The following is a 22,698-nucleotide window of genomic DNA, read 5'->3' on the forward strand; positions in this document are numbered from 1 at the left end:
TGGGATATTCTGGATAGGAAAAAAAGAAAAGGAATTTTCAAAGAAACCAGCCATTGGCAAGCACCGATCCTTGCATTTTCCTGGATCCATGTGAGCCATGTCTTCGGACCCAACATGACTGCAGTAAAAAAAAATATCTGTTTTTCACACTAACACTCCCAGGAACTAGCATGGCCACTGGCCATGCTAGCAGGGGGATCTTGGGAGTCAGCGTTCGGAAGAAAAACTTTTCAAATCTCTGCTTCATCAAGGGGGACCGGTTCTTAGTGATACAAAGATGGGAATAGGAGATGGTGCCTATTTTGGGAAAGTTTCTCATGTGCGGGAAACTGGAATAGAAGGGCCTTGAGTCTGATCCAGAGAGGTGGCTGTTAACTCTTAATCAGTTTAATTGGGAGGTTAATTGATACCGGTGTCCACTGGAGGTCAGTTTTACTGCTTATATATTGCCCTGCAGTGCTTAAAACACTCTTTGGGCAGTTTACAACTCAATTATGCAGGCTACACATTCCCCTGATGCTTAATTGCTGATCTCAGAAGGATGGAAGGCTGAGTGAACCTCAAGCCGGCTACCTGGGATTGAACCAAGTACTCTAGCTGGGTTGTAAGTAGAGTCTTGGCTGCAATACTGCAGTTTAATCAATGTGCCACACGGCTCCTCCATGAACCCAGATCAAATCCATTGGGTTTCAGATTTTACAACGTACTTGTGTATTTGTTTCACCGTGTACTGTTTAGCTTGGGGTACGTGTAAATAATGAAAATATTAAGAGAGTGCTTTCCGTATACCCAGGGATGTTACGTGGCATAAACTCACTGTGGGGAATTGCTGGCTTCATTACGAAGCAAGTGCCTGATTGTGCAACAGATGCGTCCTAAGTAACGCAACCACTGCTTTGTTGGTTAAAAGCATTTTAATAGGGTTGTGTGAGCCACGCTTTAAAATAAACCCTCAATGGGATTCCAGGCAATGTGCGATGGTTCTTGATCTTGTTCATTAATGTAGAAACCGCCTCCTCCGTCTTTCAAGATCTCAAGCAGGCAGAGGCTTTGGTTGTATAAAGAGGTCTTTAAATTTGATCTCTTGACTTAAACAGCTAAAGTCCAGATGACTGATCCGCTCGCTGTTGCTGTTTTAGTGGTTGATTGACCCAACTGTGTAGAAAAAATGGCCAGCTGAGCTTTGCTTTCAGTGTGCAGCTTAAAAATTCTAAAGTAGCTCAGGATTTTTTATTTCCCCCCCTCTGCTGTACTTTAAATACTATGTACCCCTTTGGAAAGTTGGCCACTTTTTTGATCATGCTTCGCCCCCCCCTCGCTTCCTGTAGCAAGCACTATACAAATAAAACATTCGAATTGCTGCAGGATTCTGGGTGTCGCAGCCCAAAGCCCATCACTTTTCCAAACGCTCGCTCTCTTGCTGTACTGTTTTAGCCCCACCCAGCTATCTGATGACGATTTCAATATTGGGCAGTATCCTCATTCTCAATGCATGAGATCCTGATAACCTCTACATGCTTTGAACTGCAGTTCCAAACATCTTTAGCCAGCATGATCAACAGCACTGAGGATGTGACCCTTGCTCTTCCCGTGGGCTTGTTTAAATAATGGCATTCTTTGTGTGTAAGTTATGTGCCATCAATACTGTGAGCCTAGCACAGTTTTCAAGGTGAGATTTTTAAGGAGGGGGTTTAGCTGTCCCACTCTCACCCCATGCGTTTTCATGGCCAAGCACGGATTTGAACCCACGTCTCCTGGTGAGCCCTAGTCTGTCACTCTAGTGAGTGTACTATATTGCATCTCAGCATCTTTTAGGAAGGCTGCCACAGAAGGGGGTTGGGCTGGAATAGTCCTATGGGAAACCTTACCAGTAACTATTTGCTATCAATATGGAGCAATCTTTTATTTCTCAATTCTTCTTCCTATCAAGAGAATTTATATCAGCGCTTAATGAAGTTACAATTTCAACCATTCTGGGGCTGGAGAGTTCTGGGAGGTAGAAAACTGATTCCGTGTATATCCTTCATAAATGAATGAGAGCTGGATGGATAGATAGCTCAGTAGCTTAGACATCTGATTGCGGAGCCAGAGGTTGGGGGTTCGATTTCCCCACTTTGCCTCCTGCAGGTAAAGCCAGCCTGTGTAGCCTTGGGCAAACTGCACAGTCCCAGGACTACCCAGGAGGAGGGAATAGGAAACTACTTCAGAGTACTCGTTACCAGAAAAATATTATTGTAAGTCAGAATGGACTTGATGGTACTTGATTATTATCATTATATCTTATTATTATATATGTATAAATCTCCCATTTATTTTAGGGACACACACATACACCATGGTTACTGCTACAACCAGAGTGGTAGAATATACCAGATGGGCAGGATATAAATCGAACAAACAAACAAACAAGCAAACAAACAAATAAATACAACCATACTACAGCATTCTTCCTTTGAGACCTCATCTGACTCTTTTCTCCTTCTCTCCTGAAGGTAAATGTTGAAGACACTGTCGAAATGTTACCCAAGTCCCGGCGAGCGCTCACCATCCAAGAGATTGCAGCTCTCGCCCGCTCCTCCCTGCACGGTAAGGGACCGTGTGTGTGTGTGTGTGTGTGTGTGTTTCATTATGGCTTGATGGAGAGACCTCTTATGCAGAATTTTAAAAAATGTGACAGAGTCAAGTAGATGGGAAATAAAAGGTGGGAAAATCTTTCGGATCTAGTTAATGCATGCTATGAATTTTAGGGGCTCAGACTCAAGGGATGTTTTGCTGCATAAGGCTCGCTGATACGAATAAGATTTGTGTGAGCACCTGAGACTTGAACATCTTCTCTTTGTTTAAGTGAGCACATCCTACTGGAACATCTGCTCTAAAATATCATATTTTCTTAAAAGCCTGCCCGAGTATTAAAATCATCAGAAGGGACCTTTCTCTCAGTCCCACCACCTTCACAGGTGTGTTTGGTGGGGACACAAGAGAGGGACTTCTCAGTGGCTGCTCCTAGACTCTGGAACTCCCTCCCACTGGAGGCCAGCCTGGCCCCATCTTTGCTGTCCTTCCCCAAGCAGGCAAAGACCTTTCTCTTCAGGCAGGCTTCCACTCAGTGACAGGCTGCCTGAGTGAGTTTTTTTTAATGGATGGCTGTGTGTGCCTTCCTGCTTTGAATGGGTTTTTAGTATCACTTTTGTTCACTCTTTCTCAGAGTGATATCTGTTTGGTCCTTTTTTTTTTAGTATTTGCATACTTATTGTTTTCTGCTTTAAATGTTGTCTTTATGATAGAAGCTGCCCTGGATCCTTTTATAGGAGAAAGGTGGGGTAATACTATTTAAAATGAATGAATGTTTTCCAAATGTATTTTGCTAACTCAGGCCCAGTTCTGAGTGGTGGAAAGATGGAAGAAAGAGGCTGAAATTCAATAGTATTTTATTTATTTTATTTATATCCCGCCTATCTAGTCAATTAAGACCACTCTAGTAAGTGGCAGTTAGGGTAGACACACTGAATCAGTGGGGATTTGGCAAGTCAGCGCCTCTGTATGTTCTGTTGATTCCATGGGCCTACTCTAGTTGCAGTTTACTACCAGATTTCAGCCAAAGACTGTTAGCCTGATTAATCTCTGTATGCATACCACTCCCTGTAAGATTGGAGCCCACAGAGACCCCTGTTTCCTTGTTTAATAATGCTTTGCAGAGGTTGTTTGCATGTCTGAAAGAACCAAACTAAATCTCTCTCTCTCACACACACACACACATATATACACACACTTTTGTGTTGGGAGTATCGGTAATCTGTCATTTTGCACCTTGCTCTTCAGCTGAACACATCAACCCAGAGTGATCTCAACTGCAATAAAAAGACAGGGAAAAAGATCAAGGCCTGAGCTGTTAACATTTCAAAAGGAAGTCCTGGGTTTATTCTTTACTTCTCCGCAGCGAGGTTACTGTTAATAGCACAAACAATTCCTTATGTTTCTTGTTTCCATGTGATGAGCAACAGACTAGGAAAATGCAGGGGAAATACTGTTTAGTTCCCCCTGGTGACCAGTTCTGAGATTGCATCTGGGAAACGGGTGTAAAAAAAGGGAAAAATTTGTGCAATTCTGCTTTGATATAGACAAAAGAGTGGCATAAAAGCAGGAAAAAATCCTGTCAACATTCCCGTAAAATACCTCAAAATCCCATTTAAAAGTGTCATTTGAAAGTAAGTAGGTGGTGGCTGTTGTGGGTTTTTCGGGCTCTTTGGCTGTGTTCTGAAGGTTGTTCTTCCTAACGTTTCGCCAGCCTCTGTCCTCTGAAGATGCCGGCCACAGAGACTGGCGAAACATTAGGAAGAACAACCTTCAGAACACATCCAAAGAGCCTGAAAAACCCACAGCAACCATTAGATCCCGGCCGTGAAAGCCTTCGCGAATACATTAAGTAGGTGGTCCTTGTTACACCTAAGTAGGTTCAGAATTACTTTCTCTACCTAATGAGTTACTCTGTAACCACTAGTTACACTACTCAAAACTAACAAGTTATAGGTAATTCCATTACTTAGTTATAAGTCACTACTTACAGGCTCTGCCAGAGATTGATTACAGGGCAATAAACCAAGTCTTCCAGAAGGGTTTTGTACCGCATGCCCGTTCACCTTGTGCATTGTAAAAACTATACCCATTTTCCACATTTCCCCCCACACAGTAGGTGCAGAGGTACATCTGCTTTTGCTCTGCATGGGTAGCTGTGCAAAAAATAATATGTTTGCAATTTTCCAGTCTACAGAGCTCACCCAAACCATGAGTTCTCCAAGCGATGGACCAGTTAAACAAATCTTGCTGGCTGTTTCCATTTCACATAACTTGATTCCCATTAGTAGTAGGAAGGTGGGTCAACCAAGGGCAAGGTGCCCTAGCCAGAGACTTCAGAGTGAACAAATTCTCATGTTACATTATCCTTGCAATGGTTAGGATACTCATTGGAAAATCTGCATGTGCAAAACTGTCAAGAGCCTCTACAGAGCCTTGAATCTTATGCAACAATCAAGAAGCAAATGGAGCATTGGGAGGAAGGGAGGTGGGCTAATACCCCAACTCCGGCTTGTCTGTTGCCTGTTACATGACAGCTATCACTTCAGCCAAAAATGCCTGGGATTTCAAGCAGCAAACATTCCTTTTTTGGAGAGAGAAAGGCTATGCATTCCAAATGGCTCTCCCCCCTCCCTCCCTCCCCGGCTTGCACTTGTTAAATGAGACATTTGAATTTCAAACCAATTTTGTAGATCAGAGATACATGTCGCCGAAAGAAGTAACAAATTCCTGTGGTCGCAGTCAGACCCTATCAGATTCAAATAAATTATAGGATCCAAGTGGAGACTGCAGCCAAGAAATCAGATGAAGACTGAGACTCGAAAAGGCAGCCGTGGGGGAAAAAATAGAATAGATCATCAAGTGTATGGCTATGCCACTGTAGACCAAGATCATCCACACCCTTGTATTTCAAATCGCAATAGATGAGTGTGAAAACAGAACAGTGAAGAAAGATGACGGGGTGGTTGTGGCTTCTTTGGAGATGTGGTGCTGGATGAGAGCTTTGCTGATACCCTGGATTGGAATAAAGTGGGTCCTTGATGAAATCAAGCCTGAATACTCTCTCTGGAGGCAAAAAGGTTGAAACGGTGGCTGTCTTACTTTGAGCACATCATGAGAACCGCGCCCCCTGTCCACTTCCTGGGTTAACGCCATTTGCTCTCTTGCAGGTATTTCGCAGGTGGTGAAGGATCATGTGACCAAGCCCACGGCCATGGCCCAAGGCAGAGTGGCCCACCTCATTGAGTGGAAGGGTTGGTGCAAACCCGTGGACTCGCCCATTGCCCTGGAAAGCACGTTCAATTCGTACTCGGACCTCAGCGAAGGAGAGCAGGAGGCCAGGTTTGCTGCAGGTGGGACTTGCGCGGGAGGGGAAACAAGGCAGCTGGAAGGGTGGCATCTTGTTGTGCATTGTGAGGGGTTTCTGTGGTGTGCAAACTGAGTCAAAAGATGTGCCTCCTTGGGAAAGTGGCCTTTGTTTTGAAGCTGTAGTCACAAGCCATGCAAGCCAACATGGATTTGTGAGGAATAAATCCTGCCATACTCGTCTTATTTCATTTTTTGATTGGGTAACCTATTAGTAGACAGTGGGAATGCTAGTAGACATAATTTAACTTGACTTCAGTAAACCTTTTGACAAAGTGTCTTGTGATATTCTCATTAACAAGCTAATTAGGTGTGGGCTGGATAGAACAACTATCTGGCGGATACACCGTTGGTTACAGAATTGTACTCAGAAAGTGCCTTTCAATGGCTCATTTTCAAACTGGCAACAAGTGTAGTACCCCAAGGAAATTTCTGTGAGCAAGAAGGATCTTGGAATTGCTTATCAGTGACCCCCTTCTCAGATTAGGAGGAGGTCACAAGTGGCACACCTGAAGACTCAATCCTGGGCCTGGTGCTCTTCAACATTTTTATTAATGATTTCAGTGAAGGGGTGTGTGTGTGTGTGCGCGCGCATGTGCGCGTGTGCAGGGAATGCTTATCAAATTTGCATCTGACACAAAATTGGGTGGAATCATACCTTGGAAGACCGGGACAACATTCAAAAAGATCTCGATAGGCTTGACCTCTGAGCTGAAAACAACAAAAGTGAAATTTAACATGGATAAATGCAAAATTCTGGGGCTAGGGGCATAGAACTTCCTAACTGTTTGAGCAGTATGACAACGGAACCAATTCCCTCTGCAAGTGGTGAAAACTCCAACGCTGGTGGCATTGAAGAAAAAAATTAGACAACCCTCTGTCATATATATTTTTGGTTTGGATTCCTGCACTGAGCCGGGGGTTGGACTGGATGGCCTTTTAGGCCCCTTCCAACGCCACTATTCTGTGATTCTGTGAGTAGCAACAACATTTTTTTTAAAAAAAAAAATCATGTTTCCAAGCTGTAACCCTGATTTGAAGGGTGGAGGAGCACACGTAGATGTGCAAATGTAGACAACCAACCTGTTCGGATTGTCGCAGGTGAGTTGTCATGTTTCTGGATGTTTGTTGGCAAAACTAGGCCCTGAGGATCACAGTTTCTTTGCTGAATTGCTGCAAAAATTATGGGGCCAGTGAGTCAGATTTGGAAAAGAGAAGCACCGAGTGAAGGAGAGCTGCTTAACCCTTTTCCTTCCAGCTCCTTAGCCTCCCCCCAGTAAAACTCTTAACACCCCCCCCCAAAAAAAAACCTCATCCAGGATTGCCAGCTGATGCTTGCTGCAGTATGAGGGAAAAGTGGCTGCAGTGGAAATGATGGGGAGCGGCAGAGGGAATGGCTTCTGGTCCACACATCTCAGAGATGTGCATTCCTAGAGGGGTGGAGGAAGGGATCTCTATTCTTTATAATCTGAGAACTATAGAGCTAGAAGGACACTTAGAGATCATCTAGCCCATCCTTCAGACTAATTTCACTCAGGTGATGCCAGCCAGCTGATGGCTCCAGTGGACATTTATGGAATAGGCTGCGTCCAGTGGTAGCCGAGGCTGGAGGGTCAGGAGGAGGAGGAGAACGGCATCTGGTGTTTTTGGGAATTTTGCTAGTTTGGGGTTTTGTGTTTTGTGTGTGTGTTGGGGCTAAAGACACAGTCGGGAAGTATTTCAGCATTGTTCTGATTGCAGCGGATGTTGTCTGGATGTTTTATAAACATTTCTCTTCTAAGAGTGCAACTACACTGGCAAGATAAATTGGAATTCTTTGGCTTTACTGCGGCTTGATTCTCTGTCGCTTTGAAAGCTCTGTTTGGTTTAAGCGATGACATGGAGATCCTGGTTATCTTTTCTTGCCAGTGTCCACACTGGCCTTCGATTTGATGCCATTTGATATGTGCCCACAGCCCCCCTTCCTTTGATCTTGCCCACCTCACAATACCTAGCTTGCCTTTCATCTGTCTCTTTTTTGATCTGTGCCGAGGTGAATGAAACAAATAGCTATGCACACAGGGAAAATCTGTTCATATCATTACAGCAGGGTGGGAAAATTCCAAATCCCAAGCAAAAAAAAAAAGGGGGGGGGGTCAGGCTGATTTGCATTGGCCTCTGTGTTGTATGATCATTGAAAATGCTTCAAATTCACCTCTTGCTAATTGTGGAGCAAATATCAAAGTATTTGTTGATGCAATCAGAGCCAAACTAACTGCTTGCTTAATTGAGGCTATACTCCTCAATTAATAGTTAAGGATGAGGCCTGTTGGATACATGGCTTGCAACTCAACGAATATCAGATCAGGGTCTGATCTCTCCAAGTTGCATCCAGACGAAGTCTGTGTCCCTCATGGGGGGGGGGGCGCTGGGATGTTTTCTATGTTTTCTAGGAAGGGTCAAAGCCAGGCTGACAAAGAAGGGCCTGGGTTAGAAGAGAAGGGCAGGGCTGTTGACCCCAAAGGTCATCTGAATGCAACAGTCTTGGCATAACCCAAGCGGCAGGCTGGAGCGTGGATTAAATGGAGGCAAGCTAAGCGACGGCAGGCATAGCAGACACCCCTCACCCCCCCCGGGCATTGCCTACTACGTATTCTGGCTCAGCTCTTAGGCTAATATTTCACAGCTATGTGCCAACCCTCATACCTGCTTGCACTCCGAAGCTGCTTCTTGTGGATGATTCTTAGTGGCAGTCTTTGTCTCTAGTCTAAGTGAAACCTCAATACAGACCGCCGGGCTTTGATCCAATTCAGCTCTTGTTCTGTTGACCTCTGTGCTCCCTCTGTGCCCTCAGACTTCTACTCCTTCTTCTGATTTACGCCCTGTAAAATTGTTGAGGCAGAGACTTATTTGGGCGGCTTGTTCAGCATATCCTGTACCATCCCCAGCGACACTGACAACAAGCCACAGTGTAACTGACAAATAATGACAAGTGAGACCTACCACAAAATGTTGGAGCATGGAATATCCTGTTTCGGGATCCGGCCAGGCAGCCGACCATTCACCAGGTACTCCCTTCCCTTCCTCCTACCCCCATTCCTTTTCTGTTCCCCTGAAAGAGTAAACCAACATTGAGTTAGTGGTTGATCAGCTGCTGAGTGCGATCAACACAGAATTTTGTAGCACTTCCAAGGTGAACAAATTTTGTTTGATTTCTGTTTTCGTGAGCTGCAGCCTGGTTCCTCAGATGCACAGAGAGAAGCCTCAGTAGAGAGACATTTATCTAGAAGCAGGTGCAGGAAATGTGGAAGGAACTCCAGTGGTGCCAGTATGGTGATTATTTTACTGGTGGCTATTAAGAATCCTCTTGGTGGGTGTATAGCAGAGTCATCACAGGCCCATTGATCTTTGCCTAAGCTAGTGATTCTCAGCTTTAGATTCCTGTACATTTTGGACTTCAGGCTGCAGAAGGATTGACCACTGGCCATTCCAGTAGTGCCTTCCGGGAATTAATAACAACAACAACAACAACAACAACAACAAAGACAACAACAAAGACAATAACAACAACAATTTTAAAAGCCTTTGTCCTTATTCAAGCCAAAGGAAGTAACACTGAATTTTTTGGTGTATTCTTCCTCGGTTGTTTCCCTTCTGAGCCTTTGAAACGGTTTGTTCAAGGATGGTCACCCTGCAGTCAGAGACTACGGGTGCAATCAGATGATGGTGCAACTTGTGTTTTGGGCAGCTTGCAATTCAAGCTCTTTTTTGGTGACCAGACAACATGCAGGCAATTGTGAGACAGCTCAACCCTGCTCCGTGTCCAGTCCGAACTATTTTGGTCCCGGGAGAGGGCTACTTTTTTTCTTTTTCGGAGCTAGGATGGAGAGATCCTGACCACAACATGTGTGCATGGCAGGGTCGCACCTTTGCAGCGTGATCCGTCTTGATTTCACCCTCCCTGTCTAAGAAAACTCAAATGTCCTCCCACAGGTGTTTGTATATTGTTGTTTTTTTCTCTTATTTGCAGTCCTCACCAACTGGTTTGGGTTTTGTTTCCTTCTCATTGTTATCCCCCTCCCCTCCCCAAGGGTGTCTGTGCATTCTTCAGGGTGTATGGGATTTTCTTTATGAAAACAAGACAGTAAGGAGGGCACAGAAGATAATGGGAACCCGCATAGCTAGAGCACCTCTCCAGAATATTTTTTTTTTTGGGGGGGGACACTATTCTTGCAGGTCTGTGTTGTGGGCTGGCACGTACCCTCTACATCTCTGGCCAGTGACCCTTGGGGGGATGTTAGTGGTACAAAATTTGGAAATTTGGCTCTGGGTGCAGCTGTTGTTGTTGTTTAGTCATTAAGTTGTGTCCGACTCTTGGTGACCCCATGGACCAGAGTACGCCAAGCCCTCCTGTCCTCCACTGTCTCCCGGAGTTGGGTCAAATTCATGTTGGTCCCTTTGATGACTCCGTCCATCCATCCCGTCCTCTGTTGTCCCCTTCTCCTCTTGCCTTCACACTTTCCCAACATCAGGGTCTTTTCCAGGGAGTCTTCTCTTATGAGATGGCCAAAGGATCTGTCCTTCCAGTGAGCACTCAGGGTTGATTTCCTTCAGAACGGATAGGTTTGTTCTCCTTGCAGTCCAGGGGACTCTCAAGAGTCTCCTCCAGCACCACAATTCAAAAGCATCAATTCTTTGGTGGTCAGCCTTCTTCATGGTCCAGCTCTCACTTCCATATATCGATACAGTATTGGCAAAACCATAGCTTTGACTATGCAGACCTTTGTCGGCAAGCTGATGTCTCTGATTTTTAAGATGCTGTCGAGGTTTGTCATCGCTTTCCTCCCAAGAAGCAGGCGTCTTTTAATTTCGTGGCTGCTGTCACCATCTGCAGTGATCATGGAGCCCAGGAAAGCGAAATCTGTCACTGCCTCCACATCTTCCCCTTCTTCCCCTTCTATTTGCCACCTGTTACTCAGCTCCAAAACTCTACCCTGGAATGCATAGTCTTCAGTGCAGCCCTCATCTCAAAGATGGAGAAAAATTCCTTTTTGGGGGGACCATAAGTTCCAGAATCCACACACAGACACACCCACACACACCCTGGCAGCTTCTCCCTTACTGCAGGATGGAGGGGCTGCATCAGGGGGTTTTCACAATGGCTGCTCTAGCCTGCCAGCCAGCCAGCCCACCCGCCAGCCGTCTGCCCAGTCCATCCTCACCTACGCTGCCACCTTTCTCTCGTCCTAAGAGGAGAGAGGCTGGTTCTTGTGCTAGGCAGGGCTGGGGCCCGCAAGACACACAAGGCCAGCTGCTGAGTCATCCGAGGACCCGGGAGACCAGGGAGGACGAGAGCCAGACGGGGAACCGTGATCGTCTGCCCCGACCACCTTCTCTCCTGGTGCAGGAGAAGAGCAGGGGCCTGACACTGGGGGAATGGTACATCTCCTGACCGAGTCTCCCCAGCATTGGGGACCCAAAGGGTCTGTGGTCCAGCAGGACTGTGGTCCAGCAACCAGGCCTGCCTCGAGGACTGAACGGTTCACAGCTTGACAGCTGGAGAGAGCAGGGAGGGAGGGAGGGAGATCCAGGGATGGAGATGATAAACAGCAGCAAATGAGGCGGCTGCCAAGACGACTCAGATCCGCTGCGCACGGAGCCTGTGTGCCTGTGAGAACAAGCGCCGGCCTTCTCCGAGGAGGAAAGGCTGCAGGGCATCCCTAGGAAATGCACCTCTCCTCTTCTTCCGGCCCCCAGGATTTTTCTCATCCTTTCTGCATTCCCTTCAAAAAGGATTCTTTCCACTTTCTCCAGGGCCCTTCCACGGCTGGGCGGGGGCGGAAGGAGGAAGGAGGGCTTGGCCCCAGGGCACCAACATTTAAAGGGCAGTGCAATCTAGAGGTGAATCTACTGGTGAGTAGGAAATGGACCACACCAGCGAGCCTCATTCACATTGCATCTGAGAGTGTGTGGAGCGTACATTTACCCTTTCTTATGGTGGAAAAAACAAATTTTCCTTCTTTTCCATGGAGGGGCCTTATAGCCATGCTTCAGGTCGCTGTTGGTGGTGACGGGGGAATATTTAAGGGCACGTCTGCACTTTGTTCATTAAGCTGTGCAAGTGTTTGTTTGTATGGAAGTGGTTACTGACCCCGTGGTTTTTCTGTGAGAGAGAAGGACAGTAACGTTATGGATAATTTGATATTTTCATTATTTTTTTGGAGGAAAGAAAATATTGGTGGCATCGCTTCTGAGCGCAAGCAAAGTTCCTTTATGTGCAGCAAGTCAAAATCGCAGTGGAGCTGTGCTTCCTACCGTTAACAGGAGGCAGTGTCATTTGTCCTGTCACCACAACCGCAAGCCATGGCTCTTTTTCTTCTCCCACGGTCATTAAAGGGACAACCATGCTGTGCAAGTCAATGAACCTCAGTGCCGTTCAATCAGCTCCAATGCACTTCAAAACCCAGAAAAGGCTGTGCCCTGGAGATGGGTTGCACTACAACCCCCGTCATCCCCAGCCAGCGTAGCCATTTCCTTATTCGTTGAGGAAGGATGTGTTCCATCCTGTTCAATCAGCAGTGAAGTTGCTGCCCTTGAGATGCGGTTGGACTACAAAGCCGATCAGCCCCAGCGAGCAGAGCCAATGATGAGGTATGATAGGAGCTGCAGCCCAGCGGTCTCTCGAGGGCAGCTACGTAGGCTCCCTCTCTGCCGGAGGTACGCGACGGCTCTAAAAGAGTCCGGAGAATACATTAAAACAAAAACAGTGTGATCAGCCTTCAGCTAAAAAAGCAATAGGTCAAGAAAATAGCCTGTAAGGCCAAATTTGCCCTGATAATAGCATTTTTTCCTGTACCAGTCAAGGCACGGCTATTTATGTCCCGACAAGGTCACACTGCCATTGCGTATGACATATAACAACCAAATGCCACAATGAGATTCCTTCCAGCAGCCGAGAGCCAGCTGCTGTTAGGACAACCTGGTGCTGGCAAAGCTACTGGGTCTGCGTACTGTGAAGGGTTTAGAGCCAGGATACCCAGTGTGGTGTAATGGGTAGAGGAGGATTCAGGAGGCCTGGGTTCGAATCTCCACTCTGTCAAATAAAATGACAGAGGGTAAAGCCATCCATCAATATCTCACTTACCTTGAAAACCCTATAAGGGGTGCCATTACAGTGGTGCCTCGCTAGACAGTTACCCCGCATGACAATTTTTTCGCTAGACATTGACTTTTTGCGATAGCTATAGCAATTCGCAAAACAGTGATTCCTATGGGGGAATTTCGCTGGACAACGTTTGGTCCCTGCTTCGCAAACTGATTTTCGCTAGATGACAATTTGCTTTTTGCTAGACAATGATTTTACTAGACAGCGATTTCAGTGGAACAGATTATCATCGTCTAGCAAGGCACCACTGTAGTAAGTTCCAACATAACAACAATGTTCCTGGTTTTGGACTACCACTCCCAGTATCCACCATCACCACCACCACTTGACCACCAACATCTACAAGCCTTATGGAATGAGCCCTCTCTGCTCTTCCGCTGGGCCATTTTTCATCATTCCTTCTTGGTCTATCTGTTCAATGGGGCCAATTCTCCTCTGACCCTCTGCCTTAGTGAAATCCACTATTTTTTTAAAATTTGCCACCCTTTATTCTGGGTTCACATGGAAGAGAGTATTATTTCTTTCTAGTGTCAGTGAAGGAGACAGAGAGGCTTCGAGGAGGAAATAGGGTCTGCCTGTGTTTCAGAGTTTTTCAAAGTTACAGTACTTCCTTTGCAGGTATCCCGTGATCTCTTTTCTCTCCATGCTATCAGACAAGAGTCACCTTCTATACCTGTGTGTGGGTTGAAAGCATGAGACGAGGATGCTAGACAAGGGGGAAAAAACAAAACAGAAACTGGAATCCTGTTGTGACCTGCCCTCACCTGAATTATGGTGAGCCTATGAATGATTGACCTCCAAAATGTCTTGTCCTCAATAGCTCTGCTAAGCTCTTGCAAACTCAAGGCTGTGGTTTCCTCTATGGAATGGATCCATCTCCTATTTGGCCTTCCTCTTTTCCTGTTGCCTTCCTCCTTCCCTGGCATGATGGTCTTTTCCAGGGAGTCCGCCCTGTGATGACGTACCCAACCTTGGACATGCCTCAGTTTTGTCATTTTTGCTTCCAAAGAAAGTTTAGGCTTGATTTGGTTTAATAGAATACAAACCACAAAATCCAAAGGGGGGGGGCATATCTTTATAAAGATTTAAGTGCAAATGGACAAAACAGGCAGGTTTTCAGGCTCAATAGAATTCTTCATCAGGCTAGATGGCAAAACACTGGCTAAGGGCAAAACAAGGCTTGGAGGCCAAATTACCTGGGCAGGTGTGTCTAGCTACTTGAGTTGCAACCCAAGTCCCACTTTGGAAAATAGAATCCCCCAATTCATTTGGTGACTAGGGTTTGTGGGGGAGGGAAGAATTTTGTATAGCCTTGTGCTATACAAAATACCTACGGCTGGAAGTCAGAAATTGCTTTTCTCTCTTTTCACTTGCGAAGTTCCAATTGAAAAGTAATATAACCTACTTTTTGCTCTTGCTTTTGTGTAATTTGGAAGGAAGCACCTCGTTTGCAAGTGTACAATTGGGAGCAAGGTTACTTTATTGGCATAACAAGGAGTGATTTTTAAAGTTAGTTTCAAGTGGCATTTGAAGGACAGTAAAGGCATTCATGGATATATTTTCATGGTGATTTTTCAAGTTCTAAGCCAAACTGAATATCAATTGTAAGAGCTTTCTTTGGAAAAAAAAACACAATCAAAGTCATTAAGAGTAATGGTGGTAGGGAACACAGTTGATTTTTATTTTGGTTGATGTATTTTACCTTTATATTGTAGTTTAATAAAAAAAGAAAAGATTTTTTTTTAAAAAAAAAGAGTAATAAAAAGTACAAATCAACAAAATAAATCACATCAAATGTTTCTCTCTTGATCAATATTGCAGTGAATGATGGATTACTTCATAAAAACTGCAAGTTGTTAAGGAACAAATTGCTTTCAAAAAGCAACTTTCCAGGCACTAACGTCTAGGCAGGGGGATCATGGAAGAGAAAGCACTTGCTTCCCGCATGTACATCCGGCACATCTTTCTTATGGGCAGGAAGCAGCTCCTGGCCCTTCCCTTCAGAAAGCGCTGCCCCCCATTTCTTCACCCCTAGGTGCTACCTTCTCTTGAGGTGGGGAAGGGGGGAATTGATGCTGCAGCTACAGCCTCAGAAAAGGACTGGTCCCTGGGGGCAAGGAGGCATGTCATCTCTGCCAGCACATGGGACAAGGCTAATGCTTTGTGCGCTGCAGTGGCTAAACTGCAGTACTGCAGAAGAAACTCTGCTCGCAAGAACTTGGGTTCAATCCCAGGTAGCCGGCTCAAGGTTCACTCAGCCTTCCATCCTTCTGAAGTCAGTAAAATGAGTACCCAGCTCACTGGGGTGGGTGTGCGTGTGTGTGCAATGTGCAGCCTACATAATTAACTTGTGGACTGCCCAGAGAGTGCTTGAAGCACTATGGGACGGTATATAAGCAGCATGCTTTGCTTTGCTTTATTGGCATGTCTTGATGGGGATGCGATGGTCAGGCGAGGGCTGTGGAAGGTCAGGCTGAAATATTCACCAGGGAACCTTGGGGTTGTCACTGGCTCCCAGGGTAAACCACCTGGCAGGGTCGTTGTGAGGATCAAAGAGAAAACAGACAAGTATCAGTATGTAAGGATGTAAAATATACATAAAACTGAGACCTGGTTGTAATTTTTTTTTCTCTTTCTAGAAAATTCCTCAAACAGGCAAGGGGGGGGGGATCAGGGCAGACATGCCTCTGCTGTGGGAATCAGCCCAGTGATTATCTAGAGATCCTTGGCTGGTGCTCTCAAGACATGTTGTACTATTTTATTTATTTATTTATTTATTTATTTATTTATTTATTTATTTATTTATTTATTTATTTATTTATTTATTTATTTTTATTTGACTTTTATACCTGGCTGTTGAGGCCACTCTGGACAGCTCACAATACAAAAACAAATAAACTATCATATAATATAGAAATCTGAACTACAAATCTCATCACTCGCCAGTCACACTGGCTAGGATGATGGTACTTGTTGTTTCGATACGTGGGGGCAACTGGCTTAATCCTGTGGGGAAGCTGGCTTAGTCCTGTGTCTGCTCCCCACCCTCCCTTCCACAGAAATTATTCTGGAATTCTCATTATCCCAGAGCTATAATTGCACTTAATAATGAACTTAATGACCACCAGTAGTGAATAGTTGGACAGTGTTACTTAGCCTGCGGTGTAGATGTTTGTATTTTTAGTGGGGGATTTTTAGTGGGTGGGTGTTTTTTTTTATGTGTGTGCATATGTGTCTGGTCTCTGGGTGTCTGTGTGAATTTATTTGTATGTATATAGTATGTGTAGACTTACAATGACAATAAATTCTATGAATATGAATTTGAATTATTTCATAGGAGTTGAAGGCTAGAAGGCTCACTTCACCCGTTGAGTCCTGTATCCGGGGTGAAGGAGAGGCACCCTGTGCCTTGCACCGGTGTAGTTTTCATCGTTTATGTGAAAAACCTAGTCCTCCAGATATCACTGGATGAAAATTCTCACCAGCCTTATTTAGCGTAGTCCATGGGGAGGAACACTGGACATGGCAGTCCAATACTGGAAATATGGTATTTGTACACCCCTGCTATAAAAATCATCAAATGTAAGGATGTGTCCCTGGAGACCAAGGCTAAGATCATCCACACATTTGTATTTGTATGGGTGTGATAGCTGGACAGTTAAGAAAGCTAATGGGGAGGGGAGAATTATTCTGTTGAAATGTCATGCTGGAGGAGAGCTTTGAATGGCGAGAAAGACAAACAAGTGGGTCCTAGAGCAATTCAAACCCAAATTATCTCCGGAGGCAAACATGTTGAAGCTGAGGCTGTCCTACTTTGGGGATGTCATGGGAAGGCAGGATTCTCTGGAATAGACCATCACGCTGAGAGTGTTGAAAGGCAACAGGAAAAGAGGAAGACCAAACATGAGATGGACTGTCTAAAGGAAACCACAGGCTCAAGTTTTCAAGAGCTGAGCGGGGCTGTTGAGGACCGGGCCTTTTGGAGATGGCTCAGTTATCGGATCACCCAAAGTGAGAAAGGACTTGACAAGATGTAACAACAGCTGCACAGTAACCTTGTTGATCCCTCTGCTTCCCCCCCCCCAGGTGATGGGTTGTTGGTTGGCTTTCGGTTAGTCAACCACAACTTTAGCTATGATTCAGCCTGAGCGGAGTCTCTGCTGGGCTGGATGTCCAACACTAACTGCAGAGCCTAGCGCCCCAAGCTGACAGTGCCCGCTTCCCCCTCACCCTCCCTGAGAGACAGCTGCAGTCCCAATTTAGCCACACGTGCGGCCCCCATTTAGAAATCGGCGGCTTGCTGACAAGCAGAATTAACAAAGACAAAGCTCAGTCCAATTTTGGGCTCAACGTTCCTACACAGGAAGGGGAGGGAGGAGGAGAAGGACTGTTCAGAGCCCCATTCCAAAACTCTGTGTGTTTGCTACAGCGAGCACTCTGCATATGCTCAAAGGTGGTCTGCTTTCCAGCTGCTGGCAATGTTGAAGAACTCAGCAAAATTTGAAAACCATGTACCTAAATTATATGTGGTTTCCTTGTTGAGTCAATCTATCTCATGTTAGGTCTTCCTCCTTTCCTACTGCTTTCCCACTGTTCCCAATGTTACTTTCTGTTCCGTAGAGTCTTCTCGTTGTGTGTCCAGAGTACAAATAGCCTCATTAGTCATTTTAATTTCTGATGAGAGTTCAGGCTAGGATCCATTTTATGTGTCTTTCTGGAAGTCATGGTACCTATAAAGCATCTCACCTCAGCAGAAGAGACACAGATACCAAGACCTAAGACAGAGATATATTCCCTTGTGTGAATCTGGGGGTTTGACCTTTGACAAGTGAGTAAATTGTGTTCTCTCTTTTTACTAATGATTGTGGGAAGAAGGGTAGTGATACTGGCCATAATCCTGTTGCTTAGTGTAGTAAATCACATGAGAGTAGACTGATTATATCAATGGGGATTTGTTGAGTTAACTCCTCTATAAGTTCTGTTGATTCCAATGGGCCTACTCTAACTGCAACTTCAGCATAGTAAATCACAGTTAGAGTACGCCTAGTTGAATCAATGAGGCTTATGGAGGAGTTAACTCAACAGATCCCGGTTGTTTTAACAAGCCTAGTCTAGTCCAATTTAATGCACACAGCAGCAGGATTTTGGCCACTAAGAAACAGAACTAGAGGTGAAAATAGGAATGAGTCACTGGCCAGCTAGGGGTCACAGGATATAAGTCAGGGGTAGACGGTCTGTAGCCCTCCAGATATGGTTTGAATGCACCCTTTAGGGCTGTGCTGCCTAACACAAGTGCCTGCCGTTGCCGTTTGTACTGGGAACATATATTTTGCTGAACTAAATGCAGCAGGAGGAGAGTGGTTGTCCCATCAAGGGCATCTGGATCAATCTAGTTCGGGCAAAAAACAAGAGGAACTTGGTAGATGGAGTCTACGACCGACTGCCCAATCAAAGAGAGGAAGCAGATGAAACTTTTGAAAAACAAACTGCAGGGTTTTCAAAGAGACATGACAACACAGCAGTGATGGGGGATTTAAATTATCCAGATACATATTGGGACGCAAATTCTGCCAAGGTTGGCCCTTCCAAGAAATTCCTGGCTTGTGTGGCTGATCATTTTCTCCTGCAAAAAGTAGAGAAAGAAACTTGAGGGTTTGCTATCCTTGACTTGATTCTGACCAACAGAGATGACTTGGTGTTGGAAGTGGCAGGAAGGGGAACTCTTGGTGAGAGGGACCATGGCCACCTAGAATTCTTGATTTCAAAGGAGAAGAAAGCAACAGGCCACACAGGTCTGCTGGGTTTTTAAAAAAGCCAATTTTAATAATCTCAGAACAAGGATAAGTAAGATCCCGCAGCAGGAGATCCTAACAAGAAAAGGAGCCCAAGAAGGGTGGGGGCTTCTAAAATAAGAAATTCTAAAGGCACCGCAGCAAACAAAGAAGGCCAGGCCACCAAGGATGAGTACAGACAAGTAGCAAGGAAATGCAGCGATGGCATTAGGAGGGCAACAGCTGAGAATGAGCTGAGGTTAGCTAGGGACACTAAAAGCAATAAAAAAGCATTATTCAGGAATGCGAGTCGCAAAAGACAAACCAAAAACAGAGTGGCACGGCTCTGCAGTGGAGAGGGGGAAATGATAACACAGGACAAAGAAAAGGCAGAGGTGCTAAATTCCTATTTTAGTTCAGTCTTTTCCCATAAGACAGACGATGAGCTTCCAAACAAATGGGAAGTGCAGGGGGGGCTGGATTGCAGCTGGAGATAGATAAACAAATAGTCAAGGAATACCTTACCACCTTTGAATGAGTTCAAATCTCCAGGGCTGGATGAACTGCATTCAAGAGTGTTGAAGGAACTGGCTGAAGAACTTTCAGAACCGCAATCCGTTATTTTATTGAAATCATGGGAAACAGGTGAGGGGCCAGAGGATTGGAGGAGGGCCAATGTTGTCCCTATCTTCAAAAAAAAGGGCAAAAAAGAGGAACCTGGGAACTACAGGCCAATCTGCCTGACATCAATCCCAGGCAAAATTCTGGAACAGACCGTAAAGCGGTCATTGTGCAAGCACCTAGAAAACAAGGCAGTATTAACTAGAAGCCAACATAGATTTGTCAAGAACAAATCCTGCCAAACTAATTTGATCTCGTTTTTTGATCAGGTCACCTCTCTGATAGACAGAGGGAATGCTGTAGATGTAGTATATCTTGACTTCAGCAAAACGTTTTACAAAGTGCCCCATGATCTCCTGATTAGCAAGCTAACTAGGATGGATAGATCAAGTGTCAGGTAGATACACAGTTGGCTACAGAATTGTACTCAGAGGGCGATGATTAATGGGTCCTTCTCTAACTGGGAGGAGGTCACAAGTAGGGTTCCCCCAAGGCTCAGTCCTGGGCCCGGTGCTCTTCAATATCTTTATTAATGACTTGGATGAGGGAGTGCAGGAAATGCTTGTCAAATTTGCAGGTGATACCAAATTGGAATAGCTAAGAAACAAAATTCAAAATTTATTTATTTATTTATTTATTCAATTTTTTACCCCGCCCCCCTAGACAACGTCTACTCGGGGCGGCTTACAAAAATTAAAACACATTTAAACACAAAATGACCTTGATAGGATGGAGCACTGGACTGAAAGCAGCAAAATGCCTTGTAGGGCTCTTTCAACTTCACTTTTCTATGATTCTATGATTCTAATGGCTCTTGTAGTTGCTCATTCAAACTATCCCAAGATAGCAGAAAATCCCACCCTAGTTGAACCATACGAGCAGCTTGATCAGGAGGGACAAACATGTCATCTGTTACTTTACTCAGGCTTCCCTATTCTTTCTGCATTTACCCATGGTCTTCCAGATGGGAATGGATTTTTTCCAGCATCAGTGCCGTGTAATCGACCCTGCCTTGTGGCCCATGATCAGGGGACTGGGTTTGAAAGACTTTTGATCTGGTTCAGCATTCTTATAGTCTTACATACTCTTATTTATTTATTTATTTATTTATTTATTTATTTATTTATTTATTTATTTATTTATTTATTTATTTATTTATTTATTTATTTATTTATTTATTTATTCATTCATTCATTCATTCATTCATTCATTCATTCATTCATTTATAAAGCGTGCTGCTTATATACCGCCCCATATGCTGCCCACACTACCAGAAGGTCTCTGGGCGGCTTACAGCATTTAAAGTACAATAAAGGCAAAATAAAAGGGCAAAATAATTAAAATGCAATTAAAATATATATTCTAAAAATTGCCATCAGACCCACAGCTGATATTATTTCAGTTAAAAGCCTTCTGGAACAGGAAGGTTTTGACCTGGCGCCGAAACTTCATCAGCGTCGGCGCCAGACGAATCTCAGTCGGGAGGGCATTCCATAGTCTAGGGGCAGCTGCCGAAAAGGCCCTTTCTCTACAAGCCCTCCCTCTTACCTCCTTGAGGGACGGCTCTTTCAAAAGGGCCTCCTGGCTAGATCTTAACTGCCGGGTAGGTTCATATGGAGGGAGGCGGTCCTTCAGGTATCCAGGGCCCAAGCCGTTTAGGGCTTTATATGTCAAAACAAGCACTTTGAATTGGGCCCGGGCAGCAACTGGTAGCCAATGTAACTTAAACAGAATGGGCTTGATATGTTCCCTAGCGGCCCCACCACTCACCAAAATCATTTTGTTGTAACACAAAATATCTTTGGACTGTTTGAATGAGCAATTAAGAGCCGTTAACTTAGCAAAAGACCTGATCGCCTTAGGGATTAACACGGCTAGGACTAGTTTGTCCATATGAATCAGTAGAACTATGTTTTGGGATTGTCTTTTACCACAACACCAGTTCACCTTCACCTTTTCCCACAACGCCAGTATAGCCTACAGCTAGACCAGTTAAAACCCATTTTATTAATGGAAGAGCCCCAGTTTCATCCTTCTTCTCCAGCATAGAATCATAAATTAATAATAGAGTTGGAAGGGGACTATAAGGCCACAGAGTCCAACCCCCTGCTCAATACAGGAATCCAGATCAAAGCAGATTTGAGAGATAGTTATCCAATTTTCTCTTGGATGCTCACCACCTCCCAAGGTGATTGGTTCCATTGTCATACTGCTCTAAGAGTTAAGAACTTTCTCCTGATTTTCAGCAACAATTAACCTATGAGCGGTTGGGTGGGGATGGACTAGTGGGAAGAGATACACCTTCATTCTTGGCTTGTGCAAAAGGAAAGAAATCTGAGCTATAGGATGATCCAAGCTTGGAAAAGTTACAGTTTGGATTATATTTCCCAGAAACTTCATTTTCCGAGCTCTGGGACATGGAAAGCAAGGAAGCAGTTTGTAATGTTTCCATCTGGCCAAAATTCTCTCCTATTTCAAGCGTGAAAGGACTGATCGATCAGTGCAAGCTGTTTCCCTATCGGTCTTCACTACCCTGCTCTCTGTCTTTCTTTGCCTTACACTTGATTTCTTGCAAACAGCGTTTTTCAGACCGGGCTTTCCCTTCCTGCTAGCCAGGCAGAGACCTTGGTCTAAATAGATGAACCCATCCCTTGCTTGCAAGGAGATGTGTAACTCTGATAGATGTGTAACTCTGCTCCTTTGCGTAATCTGCAGTGTTTATTCTGCCAGTCCGATGCCCGCTCTCGTCTCATCTCAGCTTCGCCTTGGGCGAAGTTAAATGTGCATGAATTTAAAATTAATGAACTTGTGAAAGTGGAATTTTTGGGGGGTGGGTTTCCTCTGGGAGAACTGGCAGCTGGCCCAGATTAATTCATGAGCCTGTGATCTTTTCCCAGGGGGTGGTGGCATCTGTGAATGAGGGTTAAAGGATCACACCCCCCTGACACGGACAGTGAGAAAGCATGGAGCCAGGCGTACTATTTTCCGTTGTTCCTCAAGTATTCACGCCCAGGCACAGAAGGCAGGAGTGCCTGTAGCCACATCTCTGAGGGTCAAAAAGGACAAGAAGCTGCATGGATCATGAGCGGCCCATGAAAGACGGACCCACACACTGTCTCACTTTTATGGGGGCTTAGGGACGTGGTGGTGCTGCGGGCTAAACCGCAGAAGCCTGTGCTTCAGGGTCAGAAGACAAAGCAGTCGTAAGATCGAATCCACGCGACG

General features: G+C 45.0%; 1 protein-coding gene across 3 annotated transcripts in view; it reads left to right on the forward strand.

The window, feature by feature from the left end:
* The window catches only part of FAM131A (family with sequence similarity 131 member A), an 84,943-nt gene that overhangs the window by 49,557 nt on the left and 12,688 nt on the right, over positions 1 to 22,698 (forward strand). For all 3 annotated transcript variants that reach the window (XM_072996273.2, XM_072996274.2, XM_078389773.1), the window contains 2 exons: positions 2,493 to 2,586; positions 5,742 to 5,924. In XM_072996273.2, the coding sequence (XP_072852374.2) occupies positions 2,493 to 2,586; positions 5,742 to 5,924 (277 nt within the window). The remainder of the gene's footprint in view (positions 1 to 2,492; positions 2,587 to 5,741; positions 5,925 to 22,698) is intronic.

The sequence above is a fragment of the Pogona vitticeps genome, chromosome 3 (assembly GCF_051106095.1).
Source record: "Pogona vitticeps strain Pit_001003342236 chromosome 3, PviZW2.1, whole genome shotgun sequence".
In the NCBI taxonomy this organism is placed as follows: domain Eukaryota; kingdom Metazoa; phylum Chordata; class Lepidosauria; order Squamata; family Agamidae; genus Pogona; species Pogona vitticeps.